This window comes from Botryllus schlosseri, chromosome 4, assembly GCF_051294905.1.
Source record: "Botryllus schlosseri isolate E-star chromosome 4, Bs_hap1, whole genome shotgun sequence".
Taxonomy (NCBI): Eukaryota; Metazoa; Chordata; class Ascidiacea; order Stolidobranchia; family Styelidae; genus Botryllus; species Botryllus schlosseri.
In genome coordinates this window covers 25,531,650-25,557,587 of record NC_137239.1, presented here as the reverse complement: position 1 = coordinate 25,557,587, position 25,938 = coordinate 25,531,650, and the positions used below count along the sequence as shown (strand labels likewise).

At 40.4% G+C, this 25,938-nt stretch overlaps 2 protein-coding genes and 1 long non-coding RNA gene across 3 annotated transcripts; 2 read left to right on the top strand and 1 right to left on the bottom strand.

Moving 5' to 3' along the window:
* Window positions 1-224: 224 nt before the first annotated feature.
* LOC145437573 (transmembrane protein 26-like) lies at window positions 225-9,877 on the top strand. Its single transcript, XM_080314840.1, has 4 exons — window positions 225-496; window positions 5,157-5,319; window positions 8,459-8,626; window positions 9,016-9,877. Exons 1-4 carry the CDS (start codon window positions 270-272, stop codon window positions 9,571-9,573), a joined length of 1,116 nt encoding a protein of 371 aa, XP_080170966.1. The 5' UTR covers window positions 225-269; the 3' UTR covers window positions 9,574-9,877.
* Window positions 9,878-15,189: 5,312 nt separating this feature from the next.
* LOC145437577 (uncharacterized) lies at window positions 15,190-16,735 on the bottom strand. Its single transcript, XR_013914687.1, has 2 exons — window positions 15,834-16,735; window positions 15,190-15,726 (listed from the first exon to the last, which is right to left on the bottom strand). It is a non-coding gene; the product is annotated as an uncharacterized LOC145437577 (long non-coding RNA).
* On the top strand, window positions 15,521-18,309 carry LOC145437576 (uncharacterized). The gene is made up of 3 exons (XM_080314842.1): window positions 15,521-15,753; window positions 16,730-16,829; window positions 17,675-18,309. Exons 1-3 carry the CDS (start codon window positions 15,521-15,523, stop codon window positions 18,023-18,025), a joined length of 684 nt encoding a protein of 227 aa, XP_080170968.1. The 3' UTR covers window positions 18,026-18,309.
* The last annotated feature ends 7,629 nt before the right edge of the window (window positions 18,310-25,938 follow it).

The window sequence follows — 25,938 nt, the reverse complement described above, 5'->3', positions numbered from 1 at the left end:
CGATATTGCCTACTTTGGGCAATACTGGTATGGAAATATTCTTTTCGTGCATTGAGAAAATGGTATGGACGGGATCGATTGACCCAAATACCAATTTAATTCCTGTGGTGACAGGTCTTGCTAGTATCGAGCAGGAGTATAGTGTTGTAACAATTAAAAGAACCATCCTGAAAACCAACCTATCTTGAGTCACAGACGAAAATATTTCATGAAATTTCTACAGGTTGAATTACATCGTTGATTATCCTATATACAGCTGACGGAAAAGAATGCGTTGCCCATCAAATATCAGGGCATGTTGCACTGTATTCCGACATGTATCAACGGCCTTAGTTGTACGACTTTTATATATAGCCTTTGCCACCATCGTCTGCTTTTTCACTATTGGTTCGGGGGATGTAATATGGATTGATTTGATTACGATAGGTTTCTGCATTTCCATCATAGTGGAAATGTTTTACACCACTATACGGAGAAAGGGAAAAGAATGGAAGTGGTAAGTTTAGAGTTACATTTAAACTAGAGATGGTGTGAACGTGAGGTTCACTTTGTAATGTGATTACACTTTTGCATGGGTATCGTGTAGTTTGGGATCGCAATAATACGGATCCCTGACAGTAACCGAGCGTTAAACAAATAATAAACCTACCCAAACCCTAGTCCCAACGACAGTTGATCCTAACACAAGTGAACGGAAACTCTCTCAAGCTGATCATACCAGCCCTGACGCGATTGGACGCTAACTGTAACTAGTGCAAACCCATGCACGCTAACACTAAATCGAAGCCTGGCGTGCGCTAACTCTTACCCGCGTTAACAACAAAACAAGCTAAACCTTAACTAGGCTCATTCTACACCTTTGCCCTATCCATAACCCTAACCTGTTCCACGACCACCGTGGACCGTTTCCGTATGCGCTAGCTACCTCTGAGCTGTTGGAGCAGTCGATTTTGTTCGGTTCGGTGCCCTGCTCGAGCTCGAGAGATTTTCAGGGTCAATCGAACCTGGATTCGCAGAGCGTACGTATAGTACGTAACGACAATCACGTTGCCAAGGCTATGTTGGAAGCGTATGTCCGCAACGACCTGTCTGAAATGGTCAATGTCCTGATTGATTAGTTACCTATACCAATATATATATACTACAATTTCTGTCGACCGACAGTGGTCGGAAACCTGCTGCTCGCGAGCCATATATGGCTCTTTTGGGGATAAGATTTAGCTCTTTGACGAATTTTTCATTTTGTACCTAATTTATCAATATTGCAGCAACTTGTCAGTACATTTTCATATCACCCAGAATAAATATTTTCGTGACAGCATAAACATGTCTTTGAGTGGTCAAGATAGTGGCATAGCCTATCCAGGGTTAGGTGCTCGGACCCTCTTTTCGAAATTCTAAAATTTAAGTTGCTGCCGTGCCAGCAACCAATACCACTCACGAATTCGATGCACCCGACATCGCGCGCCTCGAAATCATGGATTGCACGATATGTTGATTGATCAGAGAACAGACATGGCGACGCCTGTTTGACAATGCAGATGTCAAATGAACATTGTTTTCTTCCTGATATACGGTTAGAAATAGATTTGTCTTGAAACTGACATTCACCATTATAAATCGAAATTACAAACAACGCCATAGCTATCCATGTTCTTGATTGGTATGTAGCGTTTTAATAACGCCATTAAAATGTCGAAGTCGAATACTTCGAATGTTAAAGGCGAATACTTTGAAAATTGAGATGTCGATCAATATTTAGATTTCCGGAATCAGTGCGACGATTACATGCAATAAATACATTATCAATTATAAGCTATGTACGATAAATTGCGTTGCCACAAGTCAAACCTGGCCAGTCTGTGCCTCACCTGTGCCTTACCCCTCCAATCGCGCCAATTGCGTGATTTTAGGAGCAAAATGTTGAAATTTGACTAATTCATGAACATCGATAGAAAATAGCAATCAACGAGACTACAAAGCCATCCGTAATATCACGCGGCACCGAAAAACGCATCAACTGTAAAAAGATTGGGGATAGTAGATTAACACTTCTACTGTTGTCTACATCTGTTGGTAATCTGAATATTAATTGCCTTAAGCTTCGAAAAAGAACATATGGCTCTCACTGAAATACAGGATACCAGTGGCGGCTCGTGACAATATCGGGTGGTGGGGCAAGGGCTGCGAGCGACTTTTATCAACATGACGTCACAATGGCGTTTTCCAACGTAAAAAAGTAACTTTATGATGCTCACATGAATTTCCCGACAACAGTGATTTTAACGTAGGTGCCGCGAGAGGTTTGCCGGTGAGCCGTGACTTGAAGTGTGGTAACAAATGTTTTATTCATTTATTTTTTAACAAAGGATTATTTTACAAAATGTACGTGAACTAAGAATCGTCCCTATGCCACGAATCAAGTATCAGGTCATCCTTAGTAGCATGCGTTATGATTTCATGGTATAGTTATAGATTACGCAAATCGATAGACCCTAATTTTTCTAAGCCCGTCCGAAAGTGTTTCGTACACGATCCTGGTGTGTTACGACCACTGAGCTGGTGGTTACGACCAGAGATGGGCGGATTCCAAAATTTCGGGATCCGAATCTATCCGGATCCGGCTGGCAATTGGAAATTCATAGTCCAAAGAAATCCGGCTGGTGAATGTCCAGTTCGGAATCCGAAAAAATCCTGCCAGAACAATGCTAATTAATCATATCACAGCAAAAAAATCCGGCTAAAATCCGACCGTCACCCCAAATTCAAAATCCGGATCTAGTCCGGCCAGGTAAAAAAAACATTGAAATCCTTCTCCGGCTCCTGAACCGGACTGTGGCCATCTCTGGTTACGACCAGGTGATAATAGGCAACCAAAGCGGAGGCACCCGGCGTACGATTGGATCAATAGACTGGACAACTTCTAGACCTCTCATTTTCGCTCTAAAGACAACTGCGTAAACTACGTACGGAGCAAAGATTCAATACGATTCATGTTCGCACTTGACTTGACCTGACTCATTCCAATGACTAGAACTCGAGAGATTGCGTAAGCCTAACTGGAAAGGTCAACGAGTTCGGACACATACGCAATTGTTATCTCATAGATTGGGCCTGTCGTATTGAATCCAGAACATCAATTTGAATGGTCTTTGAAGAACTAAGGACAGCAGCCTCGGAACTTCGGTCTCGGAACATCATAGGACATTTTGGCCTTGAAACTGGAGACTGTGACACAACACATACGGCTTACAGTCTATAAGTCTGCTGCGAAATCGCCGTTGGAAAATATACTAATCAATAAATACATGAATAAAAGCCGTAACTTAGTATACTGTTACAAGAAATCATCGAGAAGTAGCATACGCAATCTCATAACCCATTCCGGTATGGTACACTGTCAAAATCAATACAAACAGACGAACACCGAACTTTGAGTAAAATAGATCGAGGAATAGGCTGATCGAATGATCAGCTGTTAGCCGACATCGAAAATGAAATAGCTATCGCATTTGACAGGGGATTGTAAGCAAATGGTTTGAAGGCCACAATTTCACAGTGAAATGGACATTGGCGAACATAAAATTATGTGAATATTTGAATGCAAACCGAGAATCTTGGTCAGCTGTTTCATGCGATCATCGAGATATACCATTGGAAATATCATCACCGATCTCGTTATGGAACGCAGACTACAGATTAGCACAGACCGACACCGGCTATTGCGTGAGATCCGCAATGACGTAGGTAGGCTAAGTATCAGATCAGCGCGCATCTCTACCATACTCGACCTCGAAAACGAAATAACTGCCTCAATCATTGAGTGTCAACTTTAAGACTTGGCACCGTGTTCGATACTAAAATCCAGACATACCGTGCGAAAGCTCATGACAGATCTAGGTATGGAACATCGTTGAAATCAATAGAGACCAATAACGGCTTTTGCGTAAATTTGTTGGCGATAAATGAAGAGTCAGCTCTTACTCGACTTTGGAAACGAAATTACCACCCACATAGTTCAGTGACAAACTTAAAACTTGTTACAGCGGTCGATACTAACACTTATCGTGCCAAATGTCATGACCGATCTCGGTATAGAACATCGTCAAAATCAATGGAGACCAATACCGGCTTTTGAGTAAAATCTGTTTGCTTTACTATGTACATGATAGATCAGCACACACTGAACTTCGGAAACGGAATTACTACCATTATCTTTAAGTAGCAAGCCTGAAACTTGGAGCAGTGTTAAATACTACCTTCACGACATATCATACCAAGTTTCAAGAAATATCATGGTGCGAAACACCGTCAAAATCGACCTATTCCAGCTAAGGTCGACTCAACGCATATTACGGTAACCGAGTTCAGATATAGATACGATTGTTACATCACACCTTCGGGGCGAGCAAGCATATTTGCCCCGGTTGCTCGGCCATTTTACGAATAGGAGAGAGTAAATCACCGTTTCTTTATTGTGCGCGGCTTTGAGAGAATAGATAGTGAAAGCTTGTTATGAGCGCTACCGGGGCAAGCCCCGGCTAGGCATTCACAAAGCGAAAACACAGAAGAGAATTCGATTTTCGCAGAGACTTCGCTATGTATGGGCGTTTGCAAGCGAAAGCACAAGAACGCGGGTTTCGCTGTGATCTCGGTATATATTGATTGCTGTGCGTCTATAAATGGTTAAATTGTTATTGAACAGAATTTTAGGTGGGGCAATGCCCCAGTTGCCCTATAGGACGAGCCGCCACTGCAGGATACAAAGACGTAACTTGCAAAAAAACCGTGTAACTCAAGTCTCGCATGCTCAATTAAGGCAACCAGCATGATTAGTACAAGATTCTACATGTAAAAGAAGGTGCACACGACGAATCCTGTGTATTGAAAAATTGTAAAGTGACTTCGAATTGGTGCTACAATGACGTCACGGATTCTCAATTGTGACGTAATAGTTGATTAACGTGTATGGCTCTTTGAGAGTTACAATGGCAATATAGGGCCAATATGGCTCTTTGCACGAAAAAGGTTCCCGACTCCTGCTATAGGGTATACCCTATATTCATCCGTGAAACATGGCTGTGTTTAGCGTGAAAAGAAGTGAAGAGATATATCTAATATTACTTTACTGAATAGTGCTTGTATTCCTCTTTCAGGATCAGTATAAGCACATTGGCCTTGCTTCTGGCCACAGTACCCACTGTCTGGGAACTTCAGCTAGGTTATGGAGTAAACAGCACAACAGCAGCTGTAAGCACAGCAACAATTGCCAGCACACCGTCATCTACAAGACCACACCTCACTGATGAGGAGAGAAAGGTAAAGGTTTCTGAGTATAAATAAATAATCGGCATGTCAGTTTATTTATTTCAGAGCGACCACCGCATGGAATTAACCCAGGGTTGTCAAACTCAAATTACTTCGCGGTCCGGATTCAAATCTTCAGATAGCTCGCGGGTCGCAAAAGTCAAATGATTCCAAAATTTTACCTCAAAATCAATGTCCTTGTTTTGCATTTGGATACTTTATTATCCAACCTATATACACAAAGAGTATATTAGATTATATTACGGATCATATGCGTTTAATTCTAGCAATACCTTTATTCGCAAACAATGTAATTGGCAATGATGCGATGATTGGGCGGTTAAATACAATTATAAACTGATAGATCAGTGACTTTGACGATGATATAAGTTGGCATTTTTCTATACTGCCTTTGTTTCAGTCGTATAAAGGCGTCGACCCTGCGTATGGGTTGTGAGGAATAGCCTACGAAGGGTTTAGCCAGGGCCGTAACTGCCGCACCACAAACCCCCCAATTGGGGGGGCCCGAGCTCGAAGGGGACCCAAAATTATTTCATGAATTAGCATAAATTATAGAGTATTTTTTGAAAATTTGTACAACTTTTTCAAAAATTTTTCGCGCTGCGCGCGATTTCAAGTTGCCAAATTTCTTTATTTGGATACTTTTCCCCCAAGAAAAAATACGCAACATTTATAGAAATGGGCATATCAGCGTTGGCCATTACCGCGCCACGACGAACCAAGACGTATAAAGTCTTAGACCATGCAATATGCGACTCCAAGAAGTGTGCCAGAACGATCGGCAACGAGAAAACTTCGGCCGAAAGGTACTGCCCTTATACTGACCGAAAACTTCGTTATATATACAAATTACACATAGGTTTAATTGTCCATAGGTGCCTGAATGACTGGCGCCGAATGTCATGGCAACCTGAACCTTAGAAGACAAATACCATCCCGCAGAGAAAAATTATATGGCAATGAAGAAATACCAATTTAAAATCGTGTGTACTTTTAGTTTAGTACGTTTGGGCGATTCTATATTTTTTGATATAGCAGACAGGAGGTCACAAAATAACATCATGTAACGATGTCATACCAACGGGTGCGCCCGCCCGAATATGTTTGATTATTATTTACGGGCTCTAAAGTTTCGAAGACACCTCACTAAGCTATACCGGTAAATATGAGTAGAGAGGACAAGAAATTTGTAGCAATATATATGCAATTCCCGACCTTATTGACCGATTTATCATGAACTATCGAAAATTTTCGCGCATAGCGCTGGCTCACGAAACGGTACCACTATAACTTCGTGGTAAAAGTGAACAACGTGATGGGGGACGGTTTATCACCTATTGGAAACCCATGACTCAAGTTTTTTTGGGGGGCTTGACGAAGTGCTGTTTCGTTCCTGTGAACGGGTATACACCCGGAGATGTTTAACTATTTTTGAGGGTTCCTGCCTTTTCAAACACGCCTCCCTCAGCTTAACCGGTAAATCAGATTACGTGAGCAGAGAGAGGGTAAAAATTAATAGCAATATATATGCACTTCCCGATCATATTGACCGATTCATTCATGAACTATAGAAATTTCTTCGCGCTTCGCGCGGTCAGCTCAGAAAAGCTAACAGACTAAATGGACACCCAATGTATATGACATGTAGCGGTAAACAGCGTAGAGCCTGAGGGGGGTCTGGGAGGCGAAGCCCCCCAGAAGTTAGGTTTACCACCATATGGGGGGCCCAAGACCAACGTTTTGGGGGGGGGCTGACGAAGTGCTGTTACGGCCCTGGGTTTAGCTGTAAACGAGAACGTTGGAATTAGCTTCATTAATATATGTCGCGATTTGGGTCAAAAGTGAAGCAGTAGTTCGACCACAGATATTTCAATTAATATTACGGTGAAACCATAGTGTCCTATATGGTGTCGACACAAGCAAATCTCACGGCTCAGTGAAATTGTATCACGTCACAATTTCCATTTGACTACAGGCAATTTGACGGTCATTTTTGACCGGATTGCCGAGCATTAAATTTGGTAAAACGTGTATCAATCGAAAGCTGACTCTGCACTGATGACGAAAATATAAATTTTATTCCGCTTGCGGCCCTGGAACCCCCACAATCAGCCTCGAATTTTTTATTGTTATGGAGGTAGCCATTGGGACGCAACAATGCTTTTTGGACCTTTTTCTCTTGAGCTACACTCTCGTTTCGCCAGACAGCATTGTTGCGTCATCAGGATCTCTCTCGTTTCGCCAGACAGCATTGTTGCGTCCCAATGCCAATCTTCATAACAATGAAAAATTCGAGGCTGATTGTGGGAGTTCCAGGGCCACGAGCGGAATAAAATTTATATTTTCGTAATCAGTGCAGAGTCAGCTTTCGATTGATACCCGTTTTACCAAATTTAATGCTCGGCAAGCCGGTCAAAAATGACCGTCAAATTTCCTTTAGCCAAATGGAAATTGTGACGTGATACAATTTCACTGAGGCGTGAGATTTGGCTGTGTCGACACCATATAGGACACTATGGTGAAACTATTATTGTATCAATGTAACCTGCATATAAGCAATTAAGGGTGTCGCATTGGCGTTTTCGCTTCTGTGTGTAACTCGTTTTTGATCAATTTTTAAATAAAACTTTGATCTCAATATGCAATTTAATGCGTTCTCGTAATTGGCTGTCAATGTCACCGACTTGTTGTTAATGGTGACTAGAAGGCGCAACTCCTCCACCTGGTGGTTATAATGTGACCTATGAACATACTCGACATTTGCTGTCTTGAGGGATCATTTAATTGAAGTATTACTTAGTAAAAATCTCAACGTATGTTAGAAATGTGATGAATAATACACGCTTTTTTCAATCTAGTCAAAATTGCTTCGTGAGCCGGATGCGGCCCGCGGGCCGTATGTTATACACCCCTGGATTAAACCGATACTGTTTATTATTTCCTAATTATAATAGACCTATACACAATACATATATACTTTATATTGCTATCATAAAAGTCAGGCGAAGCGTTGTAGCTAACCAATGTTGAAATTTCGCCGTAACTTTATACGCAATAGGCATGACATTTTGATAGAGATCTAAATTCTGCTTCCTACACGAAATAACATATTCACAATCTCTGTCACCAGTACCTCATAAAAGGCATTGTACTAGCCATGGTGTTCCTGATTATACTCGGAAAGTGGATGGCTCCCAAAGGAAAATTGACAGCTCGGGAGCATTCTCTACTTTTGATTTGTATACTCGCAGCCGGGGCAGACATAACCGAGATAATGGATTTAGTGGAAGGAAAAAAGGTGAGCATAAGTTTATCCGTTGAGGTGTGGCAGGAGATATGGCACTTTCTAACTTCAGATTTAACAGAATCTCGTATAGGCCCCGCCTATGGGGCACAATGGGACTAAAAAGGTACGTTTTCCAAACGGCTGTCACTTATTTATTTAGTTGTATTTTCGAATGATTTATATTTTGTAAATGTGCGTTTTATATTCACCCATCGTTTTGCTAAAGATCATTGGTATACATTCTCCTTCCTAACCGCTTTTCCGGGGCTATTGAAGGGTTATTTAGCACAATATGTGTTGTGGAGACCACTGAACAGTCCCCATTGACATCCTTAAACTATGATGCATGTGGAAAACTTGACTTCTCGTGTTTACTTACCAGATGTTATACTGAATTTCAGCAATGTATATTTGTCATCTTGGTGTTAACTGCCTTTTCGTGGAGTTTGCTGCAATTGTGTATATCTACTACTGCTGTCAAGACGTTGCCTACAACTGGCTACAAGGACTATCGGAATTTTGCTGAACGCCCTGAGAAGCAGCGTATTAGCACACCTGAAGAAAACATGAATACAATAAACGATGTGGAAGATATGACGTCAAGCGCTGAAATGTCGCACGGGAGCAGCAAACCATATTCTAGTATCCGTTGCAATCTATTTTGCTTTTACAATGAAATATGGGCGCTGGTAGTCTCTCTGCTATGTCAGGATATACCATTTGCAGCCATCCGTATATTTTCCATATACAACAGCATTGCCGTCCCGGAGGAACTTGAAATCACAACCATTTATTTCGCGATTAAAAATGTCATCACCATACTAGTGTCGTTGAATAGAATGCGAATCATCTTCAAAGAAGAATATAGACCGTGGAAGGACCAATGCAAGAAACTACGAAACCAAGAGCGTACGGGGCAAAGATATGTAACATCCGACAACATCGCATATGACTCATAAAACATTTTGCCAATAATCACTCGCTGAATTGCGAATGGTGTGGGGAATTTTCGAATATCTGTACTGTACATAGTGCTTATATATTGTTGAGAATTGACCTTTTGAATCAAAGAATTGGCGTATTTTTATCAGTCCCAGGTGGTAATAATGTCGTCTCATTAGGGCCCTCTCGTTTGTATAATCAGAATCTTCGCCATTAAATCCTATGATCAATTCATTCCGTTGTGTGATAACGTTTGATATCGTCATGAGAATGTAATGCCACAATGAGACTGTAATTTTGCAATAACTTATCGCACGCTCTCATGCAGTTCTCGTGAAAGTATGTTCGCCTTTTTAGCGAAGATACATCCAATTTTCCGTTAAAAGTACGTTACAAAATCATATATATAGTCATTTGCGATGTCATTGGTTTCTGTGTATCGCACAATTATCGCAGAACAGTAAGAACAGTGAGTATGTTATATATCGACGTCCAATCTGAAGGCCCGTTGACCTGATGTGAAGTCGTTTCAGACTCAAGTCCTGTGGGAGGGAGAAGGCCTGGAACCTTCTATCGGGTAAAGAGGCCTCGCCGTCAGTTTCAGATATACCATGGTTTGCGGTGACCCTGGTAATACACTATACGCCATTTCACCTGAACTATATAGTGCAATTCATTGGAAGACCTAGCTTAAGCTTCGCGTTCTAGTTACGAGACTGATCTAAGCTGGTTAAATCATATCTCAACACCTCATAATTCGATCACATGAACCCACATATATAGTATGTACCCCGATTAAAAGGACTATTTTGTATAGCTCGAACTTCACGGCACGGATTTTGGCGAATTCTGAGGTTTGGATGCCACGTATAAACAGAATCAAACCTGTACCGGTATGTAAATACAATTTTAGATGAACCACTCAACGGCAGACGACGTCGGGCAAAACTTGTTTCTTGCAGTGGCATGAATTCCATGGAAGTTGCAAGGAATATCAGCACTTGTTTGTACCACACAGGCAATGATAATTCTACTCTCGAAGAGATGGTTGCTGTATAGCGAAGAGAGCAACAGTAACTATAGTGCAGTGTCGTCCATCCTGTTGGTCAAAAGGCCACTGGTCATTTGGGCTTTTACCTCTGGCCATTTGAACGCATTTACTATTTCGTAATCCTAAATTTACTACTGTCTTGCAGTTAGCTTTAAAAGCAATGGTTGCCCGAAACTTGAGCATGTGACAAAATGAAAAACGATAGTTGAGCTACAATGTTCCCTCTGATTTTTCACGAGTCTGAGCATAACACACCAATTCACTGCGCGGTTCCTTGGACAGCGGTGCGTGACACCGGACGTGCGCTTCGCGTATCCATTGAAGCCACATTATTCAATATATTCAAGGCATTTCAGTGGCGTTTACAGCCTTTTTAAAGCGTTGTGCGCCACGACATGGATATTGGTACAGTCCAATGCCATTGTCAGTATTTTCGACGTTTTCCATCGCTTCGTAATCGTTCACTTCCATTTCACTCTTCATTTCTCTCTCCCATGCATTCAACTTCGGGTCTCGGATGCCGACTTTTTGCAGTGTGGCTTAGAGTGTTTCTGGTTTTTTTCAAGACACTGTTAGTACACCGGGATCAGCGATGAGGAGCCCAGATAAACCTCCGACACTTAGAAACTAACCAGAACAAGGGTTCGAACCACCATTGGTGTCGCAGCGCAGGCGATTTACACACTGCGCCACTTGCATCACCAGCATGTCTCCATTCAAGCCACATGATTTATCACATTATGAGTGAAGAAGGGGAACTGCGCTGTAAACATGATGTGGTCTCAACTTGAAGTTAAGCCATTGAAACCATTTTCATCAAAAAGCCACTGCATCTAAAATATTTTTAAAATGTACACCATAACAAACGTGCGGATAGGTGGTGTCGCAAAGGGCTAAGAAGCAATGACGCGCGATTATGATAAACCGCGACATCACGGATATTGCACGTGTTCTATGGTGCATATTTTGGAAATCCTTTCAGGTGCAGTTCGAATACGGTGGCATTCTGAGGATAATGATGGCTGTCAAAAAATGTGTCACTTTGTTGCATGCTGTTATTTCTTTACCTCCCATCAGGATTACCAGTATAGTGGGAAAATATTGGAATCGCCAAACGTAGCAGAAACGAATTACTGTCGTAAGGAGCACACGATTAGAAATTGATATTTCTATATATGGCGCATGATTTTAATCAGCTGCTCGCATCTGTTGCTGTTGTTGTATTTGATTTTCCAACCATGGTGTGACAGATAGGAATTAAGCTTCACTACAAACGTCTCCATCACGGTTTCCCGATCGTGAGTAACCCATTACGGCCATATAGAACTTCATGCTCTGCTGCCGCCTCTTTCTAATGTTGTGGGTAAACTCCTCGTTAATATAGCACTCACGGTATGCAAATATTCGCTCTATATTGAGGCATCTGCCCAGTTTAATAATGCGTAGTAGCTAGTAAATACTCGATTGAAGGTGATACACATGTAACAACGTGCAGAGGTCGTGAAAATATTCATTGGAAATTGTAATTCACGCCCGAAGTATAGTACTATAGTATTTATATGTGGATGTTTTGTAACAATGAAATCATATCGCAACAAACACGTATCCAGGAAGGCGGATTTTTCGGAAATACATTCGGTTACCGTGATACAGCGACACTTTTCCCGGTTATTATGATAATGTCTCTCTCACGATATTGATACCAACATATCCCAGAACTATTTCATGCCTTACAAAATCCGTACATTAAAAATTAAATAGTTTTGCATCAAGACATTGTTACGTAATGTGTATTATGCTATTCTGTAATTTGATTTGTGTTATTGTGTCACCGCAATTTATGACCCAAGTGTTTCTATTCTTCATTCTGATATTTTGTCATTCTTTCATACTTGTACAATGACATTCAACGTGATGCGCCAAATATTTCTGTTTAATAAACAACAACGACAACAACTAAAGTAGAAATACTTTACTGACCACGTCTCTGGTATGTTGTCACTGGCGGACCGTATGCAACTACAAATTATCAAAGGAATTCTTTCAGCGAAAGTGAAAGAGATTTTGAGCTGCTCTCCAATATAGCGCATTGACAAACCCCGCGCCATGCAGCTATTTGTGAAAGCGAAACTTACGTGGTTGATGTGGTGCGTTTGTTCCAATGAATGCTTTAATGCGCCTATCATCATGCTAGTAGAAATGCGTACAAACATATCCACAATTGACACATATTTCAAAACGGTGCATTTACGATAGGTTTGTTTGTTTTAATAACACAACTGGCGCTTATCAACACTTGGGTCATTTGCGACCGCACAGTAATTTCATAAGTTCGTGCTTTACGATTTACGTGAAGGAATTGATTTGGTAAAGATTAGAGATGAAACTTTGAATATGACATCTCCTCTTCGAATCATGTGTGTCAGTGCCTACTGCCTACCTTTTGGTGACGGTATAGTGTATAAAGCCTGTAATTCTGGGACCGTACTCGAACATCGTGCCGAAGACTGTCTTGCAGTTGCCGAAGGATTGTCGTCAACGTTTACATTTCATATAATGATATTTCTATGAATCGTACCATAGAATAATTCTACTAGGCAGCTCATGTTGTTTTGCGCACATCTTGAGCAATCAACTGAAACGTCGATGTAATACTAGTTCACGGGAGACCGAAAGTGATATTGAAAGTTTAGCATGTTTGCATATGCGCATGTAGTGCAAGCATTTCCCGCTCCATGTCCATCCTAATTTCGGAATGATTAGTTATATTAGGTAAATATACCACCAATGCGTATTTTTGTCAGAAGTGTGACACTGCAAAACGACATCAGCAATATTATCTCAATACGATTCCAATACGACAACCTGTTACAAAGATAAAGAGGATATCTTAAAAAGTTATAACATTGCGCGGTGGCAGAAATTGAAAATGTAAACGAAACTACATTAAGCTGTTAAACCTTGACTTCATGGATGGACGAAAACATGCACTGAAATATAGAATTTCCACAAAAATCGTAGAGCTCGTGTATAAAAGTGTTCTCATCCACTACTGGCTTGGTTAGATTGATGCTCGAATTTTAAGAACGCTCTTAGAAGTTTGATCAAACTGTATTTAGCTTACTGCGGCAGATTTGGACCTACGGGTCCAACTATAACATGTGCTAGTCGAAGGACAGATAAGGCGAATGATCCAAATAAAAATAAATATGACAATTTTCAGAACATTTCATTTATGATGGAAGATTTTCCTGAGAATTATATTATTATTGTTATGCATAAAATTATTTGGTTATGCTTTTCGCATCATCGATGCTCAGGGCACCATAACGGTCTTAAAACGTGTCCTGAAATAAAAGCCAGAATAAGATATAGGTCGATACTCATCTCCAATTCGGTCGTATTGACTTGACTTGGATTGAAAAGGACACGCATGCTAACGATGTCACGTTTAGCTATATTCGAAGAGCTTCTTGGAGGTACAGAGCTTCAATATGCATGTGAATAGTATATTCTAGGGATGGTGTGAACGTGAGGTTCACGTTCGCGTTCTGTGTGTGAACCTCAGAAATTTAGAAGTTCGAGTTCACAAACGAACCTTGGTAGGTTCTGCACTGTGAACCTTTATCGTATATTACAATTTTCCACGTCATTATAACATTTTTGGTTAAAATTCATTGCATTTCAACTGCGTTCCACTCTATGCATGGCGCTGGCAGCAGAAAAAATCAATACTAAACGAGCATGCGCACCTTTACACTCTTAACAAGTTAACTTGCTTCGTTCAAGAAGTTTGTTAATAATATCGGGTTTCCGTAAGTGAATGTTTAGGGACGCTGCTGTGAGCTTGACCCGCAGGCGTACGGGGCAGGTGTACGAGGACCATCTTGATTTGATATGTTTATTGTATCATATACAAACCCGAATCGATGTGATGTGGGGTGTTGGCTACTCCCGTATAACATGTTAATATGATAATATCGGTAGAAAGTATGGAAACCCTTTTTACACTCTGCTAAATATCAATGTAGCAACTAGCAATACTCAGGCGCCGAATACATATTTCGGTCTAGCCTAGACCGTTTAAGGTGTAAGCTTATAGTACCTTGCAAGTCTTCGTCGAAATTGTTGGCAAAGCGACGAAAGATGTTGATTTTATGGGATTATTATATCATTTCATTGCTCCAGTTGATATATTTGGCGAAGTTTAAAATGTCAGTATGTACTTCAGCGTTGTGGCATAATATGGCGCGAGTCGTCGCTATAGATATCGTGTGGTACATTTATATATCACTTCACTGAAATGTAGGGTTGGAATTAGCAATATCACGTTACGTAACGTGACGTCATGAGGTTCACGTTCGTGTTCACACAGAACCTTTCAAAAAGGTTCGCGTTCACACGAACCTGAACCTTTCAGAGGTTCACACCATCCCTAGTATATTCCTATAGAAATGAACCCGAATATTTTCGTCTGACATTCGTCAGGGTAATCGTTAGCAACTCGAAGAAAATTGGAAAAAATTTTGCATATCAACTATTGTATCACAAAATATGACGTCACCGACATAGAATTCTCTAATAATCGGGGCGAAGCGAAAGAATAAGCTTAATGAATTATTTTACACCATTTTACGTTTCTGTGTTTACCGGATTTGGGTGAGGGTATAGAAGCTTCATTTTCATGCAGTCAGATTGTGTTTTAGGTATGAACAGGATTAGTTGACCCAAATCATAATTTGATTCCTTTGGTGACAGGTCTTGAACGTATGAAGCAGGAGTGGAGCATTATAACTATCAGTTGAGAAGAATGGTTTCAAACTATTTCAAGTCGCAATTGAAAATACATTTCATGAATTTTCAACAGGTTTATTTATATCGTAAATCGGCCGGTACAAACCTCATTTAAAACAATGGGGAATTGCTCTCCTGAATGCCGTCCATCAGTTACTGGTGTGTCACGCATGTCAAGAGGCATAATTGTACGATTTTTATACGTCGCATGTGCAATCAGCGTCTTCATATTCAAGAGTATTGTCCGGGTGAGGCTAGAATGGTTTGACGGGTTGATGTTAGGCTTCGCCATTATGATCGTGGTAGAGATGCTCTACACCGCCATCTGGAGAAAGGGAAAAGAATGGAAGTGGTATGTTTAGCGTGAAATTTGTATCCGCGTGAATTTAGAAGCATACTTAAATTTGGCTTCTAGGAATGCATAATGCATACCTTCAATATCGCAACAAGCCATAGGTTCTTATCGTAAAATTTATTCTACTCGAAGCTTTTCGACTGACCCGCATCAGGAGCGCACATCAGTTAATGCGGCTATACCCAAATTCGAAATACGGTCGACTCCGGATAACTCGCACAGCCGCTTTACGCGGACGTAATGCTAAAGAACAAACGAAAAGTCAAATTGAACGTAAAAAGTCCGGATTGATTAGAATACAAGCTCGCAATTCCAATCGATATGTTATGGCACCAGAAATACTATACTTCGTTCGTTTTAACACAACGTGATTTATTATAGTGAAATAATGAGATCCATGCAGTAGAAATCGGCAATAAACTCATACAAGGCCGTGCCAGCTTCATTGACGCTTTTAATTGGGTAAAATTGCGTGCATCTTGTAGAACAGATAAGTACAGAAAAGTTTAGCATAAAAGTGAAATTACCCACTAAAGTTAACGACAAAAAAGTAAAAACTCTTCCTCAACAGTTCGGCAGTTACTTGCGGGATTGTTTATTACTTGCGTTGGTTTGGGATATCAAAAAAGTACTATTTGAAACCTATATGCTTATATTGAAATGAACCCGAACATTTTCGGCTGACTCTGACGCTCGTTGTTTTATACGATCTGTGCGAATAGCTACAGTACAACGCTGTTGCAATTATTTTAAGACGCAACAGCATCAGATTTAGAATGCGTTGTGTGCCTTTACGCTCGACCATAAATCGAAGGATTGATTTTCCGCTAATTTGGACCAGGTCGTTCCGCCGCTTTATCGGTCAAAAGTGATCGGAACCAATTTGTCCACGCTTGACTAGAAGCGGTTGGCAACGAATACTTGAAGAATCTAACACTTCTGTATCGAACATTGATTTATATATCGCTTTCAGGTTCAGTCCAAGCACATTTGCTTTACTCCTGGCAATATTACCCTCTATATGGGAACTGCAGCTATGTGAAACTCAATGCCTGGAGGGCGAGGCGAAGGAGGTACCGGTTTCCAAGTATAAATCTTAACACAATTGATGCATAGGATTAAGACAATCTCGGTAATATTAGTTAGGTGATATAATATACAGACAAGCCTTATATTCAATGTTGACATCAGTCCTGGTTTCTTAGATTTGTCCTTAGTTCCAAGGGCAATGTCTGGTAAAACTAAATTCTCGCTATTTCTCAACTTTGTCATGATTTTGACTTATGTACTAATTTTTGTCCTTATATTCGACAAGTTAGTCGTTGGACGAGGTCCGTGATTGATAACCTCTGCATAGAAGTTTTCCGAATACTCTTGCGATTCTGTATTATTACAAAACTTTCAGCGTCCGGGTTTCATCAAATATGATTTCAAATACAATATTTGATATGTTGCTGCTATAAGCTCACCGTTCCTTTCATGAAGAAACCCCAAATTTTATAAATTTGTGAAATTGAGCAAAATGCACACTGCACAGCGAAAAATCCTGATATTATAGGGTAATTGTGAGCTCAGCATTGGATTCAGCAACCCAACCTTAGTCTATATGAATCATCATAATTGATGCAGCAATTCCATTCTCTTTTTGTAGATAAGTAGTTTCTAATTTAGTATGACATGACTCATAGAAATAGAAATATCTCCAAAAAAAGTCATTTTGATGGAAATCAAATTTATTGTTTGTTCTGGTTTTTGGGTCCATGTCGTTGGCAACCCTGCTTATATTGCTCACAGAAAAGTCAAGGGTTACAGCTGCAAATTCGCAATACATTTGCAAACAACATGCATGTCCTTGCAGATCTAGATACTGCTTTGTCACTATTACTCGATTTAAAACATTCACAATTTCTATCACCAGAATGCAGTCAAAGGCATTGCACTAGCCACGGTCTTCCTGGTTATGTTCGGAAAGTGGATAACTCCCAGGCGGAAATTGCCAGCTAGCGAGCACTCTTTACTTCTGATTGCTATGGTCGCATCCGGGGCAGACATAACGGACATTCTGGAGTTAGCGAAGGAAAAACAAACATGCGCGTCAAACATAGCATCAGTGACGACACACCAAGCACCTGTTGCAAGCACAACGGACATTGTGGAGGGAAGAAAAGTGAGCATAACTTTAGCAAATGTACAGTACAGTATTAACCAGTGTTGGGATCAAGTCACACCCTTCGAGTCACGAGTCAATTCGAGTCATTGCACGTTTTGACTCGAGTCAAGTCAAGTCAATCGATTTTCGAAGGTGACTCGAGTCAAGTCAAGTCATTCGATTTTTGAAGGTGACTCGAGTCAAGTCGAGTCAAGTCAATTCAAGTCACGAGTCAAGTCACAATTCAAGTCAAGTTGCCTTTTCGAAGTATGAGGCGTGATTACATCATTGAATTTTGCTAGATGTCTGAAATACATATTGAGTGGTCATTGATTCTGAACCGATAGAACTAATATAGAGTAAAATATACACGCAAGAAGGCGCTGTATATCACTCACATATTCGTAAAACTACGTGAGTGCATAGCCTCAGTTTATAGTTACCAGCCAAAATAGAGAATAGAAAAACGAATTGATAAGATACAAAACGTGCCCCTTTACAAATTAATATGATATGATTCGAACCTACACCAATGGTTGAGGTCGTTGAGGACTATATAAGCTATATTCGGATTGCATTATATTAAAACAAGAGGTTTGGTTAAGGTAAGAACAGAGAACAGAAATAGGCATTTTGCTATTTAATTAATTTACTACTAGTTTATGACAACGTAAGCTGTAGGCTTCGATCACTTCGTTTGCGGTCAATTTATTAGTGAGAGAACAATGGAGGCCTAGAAAAACGCACGGTCGTTGAATGATTGGTCGCTCTCACGCGTTACACCAGCGTTTCGCGAACATCCGAACAAATGGAAGATACAGTGATATTTATCGATACCGATTACTTGATGACTTGAAATTGACTCAGGAATTTTGCTCCGAGTCACGAGTCAATCCACATTTCTGATACGCCGAGTCAAGTCAAGTCAAGTCATTTTAGCAAAGTGACTCGAGTCGAGTCAAGTCATACGAAAAAGGTGACTCGAGTCTGACTCGAGTCAAGTCATGACTCGAGTCATCCCAACACTGGTATTAACAACTTCACACATAGACCTAAAGAAGTTCCATTCACATGACTAGCATGAAAGACTATTAAATGATAATCCAGTGTATTCATATTCCATCCATCTGCTAAATACAGCGTCCTGACTCTAGTCTCCACCTTCATTCAAAGTAATCAAATTTTGCAAGTGGTTCCCCACACTCGGTTACATCCGTAGTGCATCAGTAGAACATCATTGTTTCTCGACTTAAGATACCTGGGTACCTGTAACTCAATCGTTTTCCAGGGGCTGCTGAAGGCATATTCTACTCATTCTAGGTAGGCTTATATTGCGGTAACATTATTTTTCCTCATCGATATCCTTGAATTACAATTCATCAGGAAAACTTGACTACTCCCGTGTAAGACCTATATTGTAAATGATAAGAAATTCAACTGTTGTATTCAGTGAGCTTTATTCCACGCACAGGCGTTCTGTTTGCGAAACAAGTGACATGCTTTGTCACGTTTCCACCAAGTGTCCATTCGAGGTAGTCAGTACTATAGACACGTGGTGGACATAGCAGCAATGACAATCTATAGATAACTAATATACGGTAGGTTAGTTATCTATCAGAGATGAGCATGGATTAGGATTAGGTTTTGAAAAAACAGGATTTGCGAAATTTTGTCGGATTTGGATTGGATTTGGATTAGACATTTTTTTCAGAACGGATTAGGATTTGGATTGGATTGACCTATTTTCTGGGAGATTGAAATGTCGTGTGGCGAATGGCGACAAACTTTATTCAGATCAGTTATTAATGTACTTATGGTTACTAAGTTATCTTGAATCAAGTGAATCGTTGGCTGTGAAAGAAAATTTTCGAATCCCTCCATTGCATAAATTAGTATTTTTTCTGAATTTCCAATTGGAATCGGATTAGGATTGGACATGGACTTAAATATGAAAAAGTTATGGATTAGGTTTTGGATTTGGATTTGAAGATTCGGATTTGGATTGGATTAGGACAGAGAAATTTCAAATCCGCTCATCTCTGTTATCTATAGACAATCAGGGATGAGCGGATTTGGAATTTCTATGTCCTAATCCAATCCAAATCCGAAGCTTCTAATCCAAATCCCATTCCGGAACTTTTGTATATCCATATCCAATCCCAATCCGATTCTAACTCGAAATTCAGAAAAAATGCTAATCTATGCAAGGAATTGGAATTTTTTTACCACCGACAATTCTCCTGATTTAGAATAACTTTGCATCGGGCTGCACCTTTCATGTTCATTGGCACCGAGTGTACCATCGTATAGGGTAGGCCTATCATAAGTACATTAATAACTGATCTGACTAAAGTTTGTCGCCATTCGCCACACGACATATCATTCTCCCAGAAAATTGACATATTTGATCCAAATCCTAATCCGTCAGGAAAAAAAATCTCTAATCCCAATCCAATCCAAATCCGACAAAATTTCACAAATCCATTTTTCAAGTCCTAATCCTAATCCATGATCATCTCTGATGACAATACTATCATACTAACAAATACTATATACAAATGTACACCAAATGGGTGGGCTGTCACCCTCCTGTTTATTTACTAGATGGATATTTAATTTCAGCATAGTCTATTTGTCATCGTGGTGTTGACAGCCTATTCATTGAGTTTGCTGCAATTGTGTCTTTCCACTACTCTTGTCAAAACGTTGCCTGCAACCGACTTCAACGACGACAATCGGAACAATCGGGCTAAGAAGAAACGCAGCATACCAAAAGAAAACAAAGGGAGCAACAAATCATATTCTAGTATCCGCTGTAATCGATTTTGCTTCTACAACGAAATATGGGCGCTTGTAGTCTGTCTGCTATGCCAGGATATAGTATTTTTAGTCCTTCGGTTATATGCCATTGGAAGCGATTTAAATCGGGAGACCTCAACCTTTTATTTCGCGATTAAAAACTTAGTCATCATACTAGTGGCCTTGAATAGAATGCGAATCATTTTTAAAGAAGAATACAGGCCTTGGAAGGAACAATGCAACGCACTACGAAACCACGAGCGTGCGGGTCAAAGATACTTGGCATCCGATAACATTGGGTTTAACCCGTGAATTAAAATTACCGTGACAATCTCTACTTACTGAATCGATAATGATGTGATAACTTTGCGGTGTATGACTCTACATAGGTGCTTATATGCTAACGAATTGATCCTTTGCATAAAAGAATGAGCGGTGTAATGTGTTTCCCGAGATATAATGATGCCGTTTTATGAGCGTTCCCACTATTTTAAACATGTGAAAATCGCGTCAAGTTATAATCGGCGGGCATTACTAAAACCAACGCAGTTTTTCATATATAGGTAATAGTGATAGAAGTTTGAGACTGTGATATTGCAATCAATCGTCGCATGCTCGCTTGCATATATTCTGCAAGTATTTTGCATTTTTTTAAACTTTCTGCTCAAATTACACAGCCAAATCCATAGTAATTTGTGATTTTATCGTACCGTTTTATATCTTAAATAGGACAAGCTGGCTTGTAAGTATCACACAATTAGCTCGGAACAGTGAGAGCAATGTAACGCAACGCAATGTAATGCAATGCAATGCAATGTAACGCGATATGTTCAAGAAAGAAGTCCAGTCTGAAGTCACGTTTACCTCGCTTAGGTGAAGTCGTCTCAGAGTCCAGTCATGTGCGAGTGACGTCATGAGGCGATTTAGGTGTCTGGAAGTAGGAAGGCGGTATTATTTTCTTTTGTACCATTGATGTGCTTGGACGATGACAATATAAAGTAAAGAAATCGCAAGGTTATCGTGTAGGCCAAATTCAGCCCAAAGGTCAAACCACTGATTTGAATGCACTTCAGACCAGTAGTACCTCGGTAATAGATTTTCTCAATTAAAATAATGCCCAATAACTGTGTGGAAACCGCGCAAAGTAACTTACTGAAGATGCGTACACGAACCTTTCTAGCGCTCGTAACCTTTGAGCTTTCAATGATATTTCTCTTACCCCCTGTCCGTTTTCAACACAACTTCAGATGTTACCCAGAGGTGGTCAGTAACGAAGTACTTCTACTTTTACTTCTACTAGCTTCTTCTGTACGTCTTCAAATGCATGGAGGGAAGTGCACCAGCGTATCTTCGTGAGCTAGTGACAATGTATAATCCAGGAAGAGCGCTACGTTCTCAGTCGCAAAAGCTCTTGTCAGTTCCAAGAGTCAGAACATCGACCTACGGCGAGAGAACCTTTTCTTCCTCGGCCGCCATTCTGTGGAACAATCTTCCATTTCCTATCAGACTATGTGACTCGCTATATGTTTTCAAACGCAAAATCAAGACCGTTTTATTCACACGAGCGTTCGAACGAGAGTAGTGTTCATTCCGCCCTACAACTATGCACTTCGTCTTTTATACATATCGTTTACTTTTATATTTTATTGCCTTTTATGTACAGCGCCCTAGTGTAGTAATGATATATTGTTATAGGCTTTCCGGCGCTCTATAAATTATTACATTAATATTATTATTATTACTTGGGTACTTGCTCAAGTAGATCTAATTTCCCGCTACTTCTACTTTTACTTCGTAATATTTTTTGATCTATACCTACTTACTTTTCGCTATTTCAATTTGTGAAGTAGAAGTAATTTATTCCTCCAATCATGAAGATAGTTTGAGGAATCTTGGGGCTGTTTTCACGGAGTATCAACATTTAATTTTCATAAAAATTGAGTAAAGCCTAAATTTTCGTCGCGCTTCGCGCACAGTGGATATGGAGTGATCAACATGATTTCGCGAAAGATGGCTGAATATAATTTAGCTAGCGGGTTGCGTGGTTCCATTCACACCACATTGTCTCCCGTAGGAAATATTTGATCACAGTATATACGGCCAACCATAACGTTTGAAACTTATCGGTATTGCTCTTCGATTAAACTACGGCCCTTATAAAATGGGGCAGGGCGTCATACCATGATATTTTCTAGAGCGGGCTGTTTGAGCAAACAGAGGATTAGTATCGCATTTCCACATCAATACTATCCTTTTCATCCCATGATGCAGACGAATGCTTATGCTGTCGAATATTGGATACCTCCTAGTACGCATCAAAATGAATCAGGCTCTGCACCTTTCGCATATAGCTTAATTGCTTTTGACAATCCATGCTAACGAATTACGATCGTTACTACTACTACTCACTTACTTGAGTATAATTAATATTACGTATAAAAACATTTAGTGGATCTTTTCACATCGGAGGCTTTTTGCACCACTTACTTGAGTAGATTTAAAGTCAGTCAATTCTACTTCTACTTCAAGTAGTTTTAGGCTGCTTCTGGAAGAAGTTCTTCTACTCGTATTTGAGTAGATTTTTTCGTCGCTAATTCTACTCCTTCTTGAGTAGCTTTCTTGGCTACTTTGACCACCTCTGTGTTACCTATATTAAAATCAGAAATAGTATTGACATGAAATTGCGCGTAAAAGATTTTGAAGTCAATTACACCTGGCCAGGAAATATTCCACTTTTGTTGCTTAGCAAAACAATTTTGGTCTCTAGAAAGGCCTGTTTCCACAATTCAACTATAGTTTTCCCTAAATTGGTGTTTCGTACCGCCAAGGGGTCAACGGATCCATGGGTAAGAATCCATGCCGTATATAGTAACAAGGAGTACCATGGACACGTTTCGCACTAAAAGTTTTTATCAGTACATTATGATGTCATCTCCTTTTTTTTTTATCAAAGTGAATATATCACGTCACGGCGTTTTTTCAAATATTTTACCAGTCCAAAGTATTTATTTCGGGTATAGGCCGATCAACTTGTATAATATAGACAAAATTTATATTTGACTTTATTGCTACGTAGGCTACTTCCACGTGCTGCTTTATAGAATATTGCGTATTATACATGCATCTCGAAAAGATTGGCAACCAAGCTACCAAGCTACCAAGGTCTTACGGTTATATATATCGTCTGCTATCGGCGCAATAAATCACACAATTAAGTAGTAATACGATTCCATTGCGCTATCCGAAACGCAATGATCCCACAATCCCAAAAGAGAGCTTGTAAAATAATGGGGATGTTCTATTCAAAAAGCGTATGTGATGTCATTATAATAATAACACCATCACTATCTAGGCATGTAGTATTCACAAATCCACTGATCTCGTTAGCGGCTAATGTTTTGGCAACTGAGTTACATCGCGAATTCGAAAGTAGTGATTTCGTAAATTTGAAGATACTGATTATCACTAAATAGATTCGGAGTCTCATAGAGGCTAGTCTTGGCCGAATTATACAGGTATGTGACCGATATTCAAAAGGCGGAATGTAAATCACCACATCTGCCCCCTGGCTAACGGATCGTTTATCGAGATTGGAGACCTCACTTCTAATGAAATAATAAAAATATTGGATTTCACGAGATCGCCCTAGGAGACTTCCCAATTCACAGACGTTATGTCGGTCGATACGTGTCTCAGAGAAGCTAGTCTTGGCCGAATTATACAGTTATGTGACCGATATTCAAAAGGCGGAATGTAAATCACCACATCTGCCCCCTGGCTAACGGATCGTTTATCGAGATTGGAGACCTCACTTCTAATGAAATAATAAAAATATTGGATTTCACGAGATCGCCCTATAGGAGACTTCCCAATTCACAGACGTTATGTCGGTCGATACGTATGGTCCACGTTCCCAAACCTCATGCAGACTTTCTGATCAGCTATAACTACTGTTATGAGGCATAAATGTTCTAATAAAGATTGTTCAGTAGTCCAACGCCAGCCATTCACCACACCACCTTAGCATGACGCGACTCTCGAGCTCACACTAGTGGTAAAGATAAAGTCACGCAATAGTGAAGCGTCCGGCTTTTTGATTGGTAGGTCGTAGGTTCGATCCGCGGCTGGGTCAGACCAAAGACCTGATTAGTAACACTGGTATCCATGACTTCCCTGCTTGGCGCTCGTGAATTGGGATAGCATGGAGGGCTGGTGCAAGACTGAGAAAGCCGTATAGGGCTATATCTGCACCTTCCTTGTCCAGCGGTATATGCACATCATGCATTCATGGTATGTATATGCACAGATCGTGTGTATGTATATCATGAGTCGGTGTATATGCCGCAAAAACATCAAGTGCAAAAATAAAAACTACGTCTTTTCCTCGTCTACGTGAGACTGGTGAGAGAACATGTACCAGGACCGTATCTGCCACACCTTAAACCTCCCAATTAGGGGGGGGGGGCGAGCGCGAAGGGGGCTCAAAATTATCTCATGAATGAACATAAATTATAAAGAATTTTATTTTGAAAAGTTATGAAACTTTATTCAAATTTTTTACTCATTGTTACCAAATATCTTGATTATTGGGTATATCCTTCCCCGTACAAACGATTCCTATGATTTCTAGAAATGGGCATTTCGTGGTAGGCAATTACCGCGCCACGACGCACCAAGACATATGAGCTTTAGGCCATGTAAGATGTGACTCTGAGAACTTTGTCAGGATGATCGACAGCGGGTAAACCTTGGCCGAAATGGACTGCCTGTATGCTGACCGAAAACTTCGATAAATAAACATATATGTTCAGTTGTCCAGAACCGCTTAAATTAATATTATCATACACAGCAGTGGCGCTCATTAGCCTGTTAAAGGCTTTGTGCTCAACGACATTACAATTTTTGTACAGTGCAATGAATCCATTTCTTCGTGTCTTTCATTTTCGGGCACTCTCTCCTGCAGTCACTGTCATGCGTGCTCCATCGTTTCTTTTGCTGCCGACTACTATCTCGACTCACTGTTATTAAACTTTATATTACACTACGACTGAAGTGAGGTCGACGATGGGGAGCCCATATAACCTCCGACACGTAGAAGTTAGTCCAACCCGGGATTCGATCCCCTGCCTTTTGTCATGACGCTGGCGATTAACCAACTGCACCACTCGCTTCCCCGGCCGCTTAAATGGTTGGCGCCGAATTTTCCCATCCTAGCAATCTGAACCCCGCAATAC